Source organism: Anomaloglossus baeobatrachus, chromosome 5, assembly GCF_048569485.1.
Source record: "Anomaloglossus baeobatrachus isolate aAnoBae1 chromosome 5, aAnoBae1.hap1, whole genome shotgun sequence".
NCBI classification, from domain to species: Eukaryota; Metazoa; Chordata; class Amphibia; order Anura; family Aromobatidae; genus Anomaloglossus; species Anomaloglossus baeobatrachus.
Window position 1 is genome coordinate 9,161,092 of NC_134357.1, and position 12,584 is coordinate 9,173,675.

At 45.7% G+C, this 12,584-nt stretch overlaps 1 protein-coding gene across 42 annotated transcripts in view; it reads right to left on the reverse strand.

Annotated features, from left to right (window-relative positions):
• TCF7L2 (transcription factor 7 like 2) overlaps nt 1-12,584 on the reverse strand; it is a 278,623-nt gene that overhangs the window by 97,873 nt on the left and 168,166 nt on the right. For all 42 annotated transcript variants that reach the window (XM_075348166.1, XM_075348169.1, XM_075348171.1 and 39 more), the window contains one exon: nt 759-842. In XM_075348166.1, the coding sequence (XP_075204281.1) occupies nt 759-842 (84 nt within the window). The remainder of the gene's footprint in view (nt 1-758; nt 843-12,584) is intronic.

Genomic DNA, 12,584 nt, shown 5'->3' on the forward strand with positions numbered 1-12,584 from the left:
AAGCCACCATCTCTGCAAACAGCGCCCCTCACTGGAGAGATCTGCGAAACGCGTCGTCTCTACACGAAGAGACGGAAAATAAGACGGAAAAATAAAATCTCCTTATTCCACATTTCACTCTCTGACAACCATTGTCCCACACTTGCAGACAGTTGTCAGGCTCAATCTCTTTGCTTTTCTTTCCCGGCTATGCGGAGCGCACTGTTGTAGGAAATATTAATAAATGGCGTCCTGTAGGGTCACATGTGATGTCCAACCGCTGGGAAGCAACTGATCCCAAGTGCGGGGGTCCGCAATGTGCACTAGTGACCTGTCTATGGATGTGTTGGGTACGCAGACGCACCAGCGGCACCGGACCCCCGGTCTAATAATGGCTGGGGGTCACTGAGCCGACATATGTGTATAGTGAGAGATGCTGCCTGGAGGAGGACCCCTTTATGATGACACCATATTGAAGTCTCTGTTTCTGCTTCCACAGGCCCCTTATAGTGAATGGAGCAATGGTCTTGGGGGTGAACTACTCGTCCACATACAGAAGGGGCACCGGACCCCCGCACTCAGTGTCAGACCACTAAGCACACAATTGTAATAGGTGATAAGTGCTGAGAGCCCCTCTAATGATGACCCTTCAGTCCTAGGTGAATCCACATTACATTGGACGCCTCCAGCCATAAGATGTGGAGGGGGACGGAGACCTCAGAAAACAGACAAGGGCATAGAGCAAATAGAAAGATCTGAAGAAGACAATGGGGACTTACGATGTGACCTGGAGATGGAGACCTGGCGTCCTTCATCGCTTGTCTGCTCTGCACGTCCAAGAGCGGCCATTTCATCTGCAAATACTAGAAGGAAGAAGAAGGAGAAAGGAGACATTAGTATAAAAAGCTCCTGACGTCCCAGACCACAATCCATGCAAAACATGCAGCGCACACGAGAGGCGACCGCAGCGCACACGGGAGGCGACCGCAGTGCACACGAGAGGCGACCGCAGCGCACACGAGAGGTAACCGCAGCACACACGAGAGGTAACCGCAGCACACACGAGAGGTGACCGCAGCACACACGAGAGGTGACCGCAGCACACACGAGAGGTGACCGCAGCACACACAGAGTCGACCGCAGCACACACAAGAGGTAACCACAGCACACACAAGAGGTAACCGCAGCACACACGAGAGGTAACCGCAGCACACACAAGAGGTAACCGCAGCACACACGAGTGGTGACCGCAGCACACACGAGTGGTGACCGCAGCACACACGAGAGGTAACCGCAGCACACACACAAGAGGTAACCGCAGCACACACGAGTGGTGACCGCAGCACACACGAGTGGTGACCACAGCACACACGAGTGGTGACCGCAGCACACACGAGTGGTGACCACAGCACACACGAGTGGTGACCGCAGCACACACAAGAGGTAACCACAGCACACACGAGAGGCTACCGCAGCACCCACAAGAGGCGAATGAAGCACACAAGAGTGGCGGCCGTAGTGCACACAAGAGGTGACTGCAGCGCCAGGAGAGGCGACTGCAGCACACACGAGAGGTGACCGCAGCACACACAGAGGCGACCGCAGCACACACAAGAGGTAACCCCAGCGCACACGAGAGGCGACTGCAGCGCACACAAGAGGTAACCGTAGCACACACAAGAGGTAACCGCAGCGCACATGAGAGGCGATCGCAGCACCCACAAGGAGGCGAATGAAGCACACAAGAGTGGCGGCCGTAGTGCACACGAGAGGCGACTGCAGCGCCAGGAGAGGCGACTGCAGCACACACTAGAGGAGACCGCAGCACACACTAGAGGTGACCGGAGCACACACAAGAGGGGACAGCAGTGTACACCCCAATCATGACAATAACGGGACCACCAACGTGGTCGTATCCCCAATATGATCCCTGAGTAATGGGCGCAGTACCGTCACCTCCTCGGCTGTTTCTTCTATCACACAGAGGCGCACACACTTAGTAGTTACAGTCTCTTATACAGAAGCTGACATGTTCCAGTGGCCACTCTGTGCCATATGATGGCTGAGCCTTGGTGCCCCTGTGGGTTTAGGAGCAGCCATTAGCATCCCCGCATAGCAGACCTTGGCATTATTTGTGGTGGTAGCAGCCGCGTGCTTAAGAGACCCGGCGCCCCCAGTAGCGTCTGCAGCTACAGCGCTTTAAGAAAAACCTCTGACCACAGACGCCTGGTTGGTTCGTGCTTTGTAGCGCCCCCGCCTGTCACACGTGCAATCTGCATGGACAGTGGTCCCTCGTTATCAGTCAGGGCTTTGGTGGTCTGTGCGTGGCTCCAATACTGTGGAAACACATTGGCATCCTGCAGCGTGGACAACCCTCCATGTTCACAACTCACTGACACCGTGGTGGTCCCAAAGCCTCAGCGCCGCTCCCTAGCAGCAGCCCGGGCATCGGCTGGACGGTCTGTGCTTGGGGTCTGACCTAGTCTCCCAGCCTAACCGCTCCCTGTAGACCCTCCTGAAGCTCATCCCTTGTTTGTGGCCTAGTTCTTAGGTCTCCTGGGTGCGGGGGTCCACGATCGTCATGTGGTCTCAGCCACACATGCACTCACGTCCGGCTTCCAGCCCTTATTTATACTTATGTTGCTACAGAGCCATCTAGTGTCCGAAAATGATCATTGCAGGAAGAGGCTGAGCGCAGCACAGAAAAGGCACAGTCAGGGAGCTCAATGGAATATACATACTTGGCCAAGGGGCTAAGTGTGCCACATTCAGTGCACCCCCCACCGCTCAGGTCTCCCCACTCTCCACATATCACGTATCATCACAGATCAGCAAATACATTTGCAGGATTTGGTATAATGGCGACATCAATAGTCCATGGCTGCGGGACGAGCCTATAACCTTCCTTCTACCTGCCAAAATACTCAGCTCCTCTTTTAATAACCTAGCCCGGTGCGACGTTGTGTGTGCACCAATGATGAGGAGGAACCGGAAATGCCAACAGGTAGGAGGAGGGTCCCAGGGCTCCCGTCCAGTGGCCATGGACTATTGATGTGGCCGCTAGACCAGCGCCAGGTGGAACAACGTTACCCATGGTGTGTCCTACAGACCCCTGTGAATGGGAGTGGTCCCTACATGGGTCAGTCGATGCCTGGTGCAGACCTGCAAGACTGGTGGGGATGTGGCCCTACGTCCTCCTCTGTGTATGGGAGTGGTCCCTACATGGGTCGGTCGGTGCCAAGTGCAGGACTGGTGGGGATGTGGCCCAATGTCCTCCTCTGTGTAGTGTTGTGGATTAATTATTGGTGTGATGTGGAGGTGGTGATGGTAATGTCGGGGTCCGGTCACTTCGGCGGTGGAGGTGATCTCGGGGTCCGGAAACTCCGGCAGTGGAGGTGATCTTGGGGTCCGGTCACTCTGGAATTGGAGGTGATCTCGGGGTCCGGTCACTCCAGCGGTGGAGGTGATCTCGTGGTCCGGTCACTCCGGCAGTGGAGGTGATCTCGGGGTCCAGTCACTCTGGAATTGGAGGTGATCTCGGGGTCCGGTCACTCCAGCGGTGGAGGTGATCTCATGGTCCGGTCACTCCGGCAGTGGAGGTGATCTCGGGGTCCAGTCACTCCAGCGGTGGAGGTGATCTCGGAGTCCGGTCACTCCAGCGGTGGAGGTGATCTCGGGGTCCAGTCACTCCAGCGGTGGAGGTGATCTCGGGGTCCGGTCACTCCAGCGGTGGAGGTGATCTCGGGGTCCGGTCACTCCAGCGGTGGAGGTGATTTCGTGGTCCGGTCTCTCTGGCGGTAGAGGTGATCTCGTGGTCCGGTCACTCTGGCGGTGGAGGTGATCTCGGATTCCGGTCACTCCAGCGGTGGAGGTGATCTTGTGGTCTGGTCACTCCGGCAGTGGAGGTGCTCCGGAGATGTCTGGCCTGCCGTCTGCAGGTCCACAAGTGCCACTGCGCAGAATATAATATACAGGCGCGAGATTGTAATTCTTACTCTACATAAAAGCTTCATTGTCTGCCAAATCCAATCTCCACAGGCTCCTGAACCGCAGCTTTTTACGAGTCTACATTTCAGCGCTCCGAGTCTACAACATGCATAATTTTCAATTACATTAAGACAGAACAGGATCATTGCCTATATAACGTTACGGCTGGCGGATATGAGACTCAGCCCTACTGCCGCGAGAGCTAAATGAATCCAGATGCCACAGAGAAGCCCACGGTGCGCAATACAGGCAAAGACTTTCAAATGTCAGTCCTCCCCGCTGCTCTGCCACTGCGCCACAACCTCAGCTGTGAGACAGAATAATGCAAAGCAACACCCGGCTGTCACCCTACAGAGACCGGATCGGAAGGAGAGGACACAGAGCAGGAGGAGACCCGAAGAATGGCACAGCCCCTCCTGAAATACTCTGTGCTGCTGTAGAACCTTCCACTATACATATCTCAGCCTGAGTCCTCATACAAGAACGATACAGCCCCCTCCTGAACACACTGTGCTAGGGGAACCTTCCACTAAACATCTCCAAGTCTGTGTCCTCCTACAAGTATGGCACAGCCTCTCCTGAAATACTCTGTGCTGCTGGGGAACCTTCCACTATACATCTCTCAGCCTGGGTCCTCCCATAAGTACGGCACAGCCCCTACTGAAATACTCTGTGCTGCTGCGGAACCTTCCACTATACATCTCTCAGCCTGTATCCTCCCACAAGTACAGCACACAACCTCCTGAAATACTCTGTGCTGCTGGGGATGATGCTTCCACTATATATATACTAATGGCATGTGATCTACCATAATTGCAGCATACTATTCACCTAAAATACTCTGTGCTGCTTTTCAATGCTGCTTCTTCCAATATATAAACTATTTGTCTGCGACCTCCAAAAACAAACAAATTCCTGTCCCGAAAAACTCTGTGCTGCTTTTTCTTTAGCCTTAAAGGCTATTTACACCTTTGTGCAGAACTTTTTTACTGTTGATTTGCAAACTATATTGAAAGTGAAACAGCTTTGTAAACTTTCACACATACATTGTTTTTTTGTTTCCGGTGTTGATGTAATACACATATCTCCAGAATGAGAGAGGGGAGAAAGCAGCTGCAGCCTCCGGGAGAGCCGGCTGCGGACAAGGAGGAAAGCACATGAAATGGAGATGAGGGCCGGATAGAAGCTGCACTATGTGAACTGATGAAGACCCCAGGACCCCGGATACACACAACCCCATACTCTGGGATCTGCTTTTCCGTCTCTGTCCACTAGGGGTGCTGTAATAGGACTATGAATCACCTGAGCAGCTCTCTGCAGAATTTCAGACTCACACAAGTTGTATTGAACATGAAATAAATCTGTATTTAATCAGTGTAATTTCCCCTTTAAAACTGAAACATATCAGAGAATATTCTAGGAAAACACGTAATTATAGCAGACGGCTAGAAATGTGCATTCCGGTGTATTGTGAGGAAGAATGCAACTTTGAAGGGCGAGGCCGCAAAACACCTTTCTGCAGGATCTGATTACACTTGTAACTGTGCAGCTTCGTTCCCACACCCTGGGTCCACGGACCCTGAAACCAGATGTGGAAGAGAAGGAAGCGGGGGTGTCATATCAACCATTTTTAGAAAATAATTCAATTTCACACATTCCCTATAGTCAGCCTCATCTTTAAACATCGTGATGGGCGAAAAGTGACACAAACCAAAACAGAGATCGATGGATGAAATACTGAGCAAGAAGCAGAATCCAACTCTGAGAAGCAGTGATACATTATATACAGGTCCAGTAATGATTCATTGTATACAAGTCCAGTAATGATACATTGTATACAGGTCCAGTAATGATACACTGTATACAGGTCCAGTAATGATACATTGTATACAGGTCCAGTAATGATACATTGTATTACAGGTCCGGTAATGATACATTGTATACAGGTCCAGTAATGATACATTGTATACAGGTCCAGTAATGATACATTGTATTACAGGTCCAGTAATGATACATTGTATTACAGGTCCGGTAATGATACATTGTATTACAGGTCCGGTAATGATACATTGTATACAGGTCCAGTAATGATACATTGTATACAGGTCCAGTAATGATACATCGTATACAGGTCCAGTAATGATACATTGTATACAGGTCCAGTAATGATACATTGTATACAGGTCCAGTAATGATACACTGTATACAGGTCCAGTAATGATACATTATATACAAGTCCAGTAATGATACATTGTATACAGGTCCAGTAATGATACATTATATACAGGTCCAGTAATGATACATTGTATACAGGTCCAGTAATAATACACTGTATACAGGTCCAGTAATGATACATTGTATACAGGTCCAGTAATGATACATTGTATTACAGGTCCGGTAATGATACATTGTATACAGGTCCAGTAATGACACATTATATACAGGTCCAGTAATGATACATTGTATACAGGTCCAGTAATGATACATTATATACAGGTCCAGTAATGACACATTATATACAGGTCCAGTAATGATACATTGTATACAGGTCCAGTAATGATACATTATATACAGGTCCAGTAATGATACATTGTATTACAGGTCCGGTAATGATACATTGTATACAGGTCCAGTAATGATACATTGTATACAGGCCCAGTAATGATACATTGTATACAGGTCCAGTAATGATACATTATATACAGGTCCAGTAATGATACATTGTATTACAGGTCCGGTAATGATACATTGTATACAGGTCCAGTAATGATACACTGTATACAGGTCCAGTAATGATACATTGTATACAGGTCCAGTAATGATACATTGTATACAGATCCAGTAATGATACATTGTATACAGGTCCGGTAATGATACATTGTATACAGGTCCATTAATGATACATTGTATACAGGCCCAGTAATGATACATTGTATACAGGTTTGGTAATGATAAATTGTATACAGGTCCAGTAATGATACATTGTATACAGATCCAGTAATGATACATTGTATACAGGTCCGGTAATGATACATTGTATACAGGTCCATTAATGATACATTGTATACAGGCCCAGTAATGATACATTGTATTCAGGTCCGGTAATGATACATTGTATACAGGTCCAGTAATGATAAATTGTATTCAGTTCCAGTAATGATACATTGTATACAGGTCCAGTAATGATACATTGTATACAGGTCCAGTAATGATACATTGTATACAGGTCCAGTAATGATACATTGTATACAGGTCCGGTAATGATACATTGTATACAGGTCCAGTAATGATACATTGTATACAGGTCCGGTAATGATACATTGTATACAGGTCCAGTAATGATACATTGTATTCAGGTCCAGTAATGATACATTGTATACAGGTCCAGTAATGATACATTGTATACAGGTCCAGTAATGATACATTGTATACAGGTCCAGTAATGATACATTGTATACAGGTCCGGTAATGATACATTGTATACAGGTCCGGTAATGATACATTGTATTCAGGTCCAGTAATGATACATTGTATACAGGTCCAGTAATGATACATTGTATACAGGTCCAGTAATGATACATTGTATTCCGGTCCAGTAATGATACATTGTATACAGGTCCGGTAATGATACATTGTATTCAAGTCCAGTAATGATACATTGTATACAGGTCCGGTAATGATACACTGTATACAGGTCCGGTAATGATACATTGTATACAGGTCCAGTAATGATACATTGTATACAGGTCCGGTAATGATACATTGTATACAGGTCCAGTAATGATACACTGTATACAGGTCCAGTAATGATACATTGTATACAGGTCCGGTAATGATACATTGTATACAGGTCCGGTAATTATACATTGTATACAGGTCCAGTAATGATACATTGTATACAGGTCCAGTAATGATACATTGTATACAGGTCCAGTAATGATACATTGTATACAGGTCCGGTAATGATACATTGTATACAGGTCCGGTAATTATACATTGTATACAGGTCCAGTAATGATACATTGTATTCAGGTCCGGTAATGATACATTGTATACAGGTCCGGTAATGATACATTGTATTCAAGTCCAGTAATGATACATTGTATACAGGCCCAGTAATGATACATTGTATACAGGTCCAGTAATGATACATTGTATTCAGGTCCGGGAATGATACATTGTATACAGGTCCGGTAATGATACATTGTATTCAAGTCCAGCAATGATACATTGTATACAGGTCCAGTAATGATACATTGTATACAGGCCCAGTAATGATACATTGTATACAGGTCCGGTAATGATACACTGTATACAGGCCCAGTAATGATACATTGTATACAGGTCCAGTAATGATACATTGTATACAGGCCCAGTAATGATACATTGTATACAGGTCCAGTAATGATACATTGTATACAGGTCCGGTAATGATACATTGTATACAGGTCCAGTAATGATACACTGTATACAGGTCCAGTAATGATACATTGTATACAGGTCCAGTAATGATACATTGTATACAGGTCCAGTAATGATACATTGTATACAGGCCCAGTAATGATACATTGTATACAGGCCCAGTAATGATACACTGTATACAGGTCCAGTAATGATACATTGTATACAGGTCCAGTAATGATACATTGTATACAGGTCCAGTAATGATACATTGTATACAGGTCCAGTAATGATACATTGTATACAGGTCCAGTAATGATACATTGTATACAGGCCCAGTAATGATACACTGTATACAGGTCCAGTAATGATACACTGTATACAGGTCCAGTAATGATACATTGTATACAGGTCCAGTAATGATACATTGTATACAGGTCCAGTAATGATACATTGTATACAGGTCCAGTAATGATACATTGTATTCAGGTCCAGTAATGATACATTGTATACAGGTCCGGTAATGATACACTGTATACAGGTCCGGTAATGATACATTGTATACAGGTCCAGAGGTCCAGTAATGATACACTGTATACAGGTCCAGTAATGATACATTGTATACAGGTCCAGTAATGATACATTGTATACAGGTCCAGTAATGATACATTGTATACAGGTCCAGTAATGATACATTGTATACAGGTCCAGTAATGATACACTGTATACAGGTCCAGTAATGATACATTGTATACAGGTCCAGTAATGATACATTGTATACAGGTCCAGTAATGATACATTGTATACAGGTCCAGTAATGATACATTGTATACAGGTCCAGTAATGATACATTGTATACAGGTCCAGTAATGATACACTGTATACAGGTCCAGTAATGATACACTGTATACAGGTCCAGTAATGATACATTGTATACAGGTCCGGTAATGATACACTGTATACAGGTCCGGGAATGATACATTGTATACAGGTCCAGTAATGATACATTGTATACAGGTCCAGTAATGATACACTGTATACAGGTCCAGTAATGATACACTGTATACAGGTCCAGTAATGATACATTGTATACAGGTCCGGTAATGATACACTGTATACAGGTCCGGGAATGATACATTGTATACAGGTCCAGTAATGATACATTGTATACAGGTCCAGTAATGATACATTGTATACAGGTCCAGTAATGATACATTGTATACAGGTCCGGTAATGATACATTGTATACAGGTCCAGTAATGATACATTGTATACAGGTCCGGGAATGATACATTGTATACAGGTCCAGTAATGATACATTGTATACAGGTCCAGTAATGATACATTGTATACAGGTCCAGTAATGATACACTGTATACAGGTCCAGTAATGATACATTGTATACAGGTCCAGTAATGATACATTGTATACAGGCCCAGTAATGATACATTGTATACAGGTCCAGTAATGATACATTGTATACAGGTCCAGTAATGATACATTGTATACAGGTCCAGTAATGATACATTGTATACAGGTCCAGTAATGATACATTGTATACAGGTCCAGTAATGATACATTGTATACAGGTCCAGTAATGATACATTGTATACAGGTCCAGTAATGATACATTGTATACAGGTCCAGTAATGATACATTGTATACAGGTCCAGTAATGATACACTGTATACAGGTCCAGTAATGATACACTGTATACAGGTCCAGTAATGATACATTGTATACAGGTCCAGTAATGATACATTGTATACAGGTCCAGTAATGATACATTGTATACAGGTCCAGTAATGATACACTGTATACAGGTCCAGTAATGATACACTGTATACAGGTCCAGTAATGATACATTGTATACAGGTCCAGTAATGATACATTGTATACAGGTCCAGTAATGATACATTGTATACAGGTCCAGTAATTCGGTGGAATTTGGGGATCTTTGGTTAGAAATGCGGGAACTTGGGTGGGAGTCGGGAGTCTTCAGTGGGAAAGTGAAGGACCTTGGGTTGGTGATGGAGGTCATCAGTGAGAGAGTGGGGGGAAATCTTGGGTGGGAGGCGGGGGCTCCAGTGGGGGAGAGTAACTTAAGTGGGAGCGGGGGTCTTCAATGGGAAAGGGAAGGATTTGGAGTAAATGGTGGAGGTCTTCGGTGAGAAAGGGGGAATCTTGGTTGGGAGTCGGGGGTCTTCAGTAGGAGACGGGGGCCTTTGGGTGGCAGCCGGGGGTCTTGAGTGAGAGAGGGGGAATTTTGCGTGGGAGCTGGGGGTCTTTGGTAGGAGAGAGGGGGAATATTGGGTTGGAGCTGAGGGTCTTCATGGATAAAGGGGGGTCTTTAATGTGAAATGCTTTGAGTTGTGACATTAGACTGCGGAGGCAGAGGAGGACGGATCAGGACGCGGCCATTAGGGTTTCCACTGGATGCGGCTCGGCTCTGCCGGAATGTGGAATTCTTCCTGGGTCACTGGGATTCCGCACATTACTGGGAAGTGAACTGGGCACATGTGCTTCCCACTGCAGCTGCTGCCGGGCAACCGGCTCATAACACGGCCGTGTCCCTAATGCCAAGGAAAGCGGGGAAGCGGCTGCCCCCCAGTAATAACGCACGGGCAGCTGCAGCGTCCTGACCGCCATTATTACGGATGAGCTGCCTGCAGGAATCTGCTTACTAACACACTTGTATCTATGATTAGCGCAGGACGTGAATACTTTTGATTTTTTTTATTGTTGCAATACACTTAAGATTATTTTAAAAAAAATGTAAACTCTATCTAAAGATCTCCTGCCAATCTCTGTATACAGCGCAGGCGCAGATTTATGTGTCCCAATAGTTACCGACTGCAAGATGCCTCTGTGTAGTCAGATCCTGGAGTCCCGTGTTACTTTAATACCACAGCTATGGCTGCCTGAAATCTGCCTCCTATGTCCACAGAAACGTTTCATCCTCTCTGCTTTACACTGCAGCTTTGCTTGTTTAGAATGACTGCTGTGGACTAGCGCATCAATACATGTGAGAATGAGAACAGCACTGCATGGAGAGAACATACACCATGAGCAAATAAAGCACCAGGGACAGAAAGACGACTACAGATAACTGGAGGACATTTTATATATCTATATATATATATATATATATATATATATATATATATCTTCTGTGGGAGAAGTCTAAGAACAGCAGCAGTTGATCCCTATCCCCATGTTTAATCACTCACTGATACATATAGTGGAAATGGACCCTGGCAGCTAAATGTACACAAGGTGTAAAGCCCCAGGATATTAGAGTGCAAGCTCTTGGACTCAACCCGCTGTCAGGGGTTTCTTTGGAACATTCAGCTACAGTGATACTTGAAAGTGTCAGCACCTTGGAATAGTTCCAGAAAATGAAGTATTTCTTCTAGGACATTATTAGTTACACGTTTCTTATACACAAGTTTATTTCCTTTTTGTTTTTTGGAACAACACAAAAAAAAACTGAGGAAAAAAGCAAATTGGACAGAATTTCACACAAAATCCCAAAAATGGTGTGGACACAATCATTGTCCCCCTCCTCTTAATATTTGGATTCCACTCTTTGCAATAAATCCCTTCCATCAGTCGCCTCCTCTCCCCGTCCACAGCTTCTTCCTCCTCTCACCTGGAATCTCCGACTCTTTATAAATGTCTCCAGGTCTCTCATATCTGAAGGCATCTTCTCTTCTCTTTTCTCCTCTTCTCTCCTCTGTTCTCCTTCTTCTCCTCTTCTCTCCTCTCCTCTTCTCCTCTCCGATCTTCTCTTCTCCTCTTCTTCTTCTCCTCTTCTCTCCTCTCCTCTTTCAGATCTCTCCACAGGTGTCAATGGGGTTTAGATCCAAACTCCTTGTGGCCTCTTCAGAACTCTCCAGCGCTTTGTCTTCATCCATTTCTGAGGCATCTTGAAGTATTTGGGGTCATTGTCCTGCTGGAGACCCCTGACCTAGGACGCACCCCCAGCTTTCTGACACTGGGCTCTACATTGCCACCCAGAATTCTTCGCTAATCTTCAGATTTCATGATGTCTTACACACAGTAAGAACCCCAGTGCCAGAGGTAGCAAAATAACCCCAAGACATCTCTGACCTACACCATATGTGCCTGTAGGTGCTGTATTCTTTACTTTGTAGCTTCATTCAGTTTTTGGTAAACAGTAGAATGATGTGCTTTACCAAAGCTCTACCGTGGTC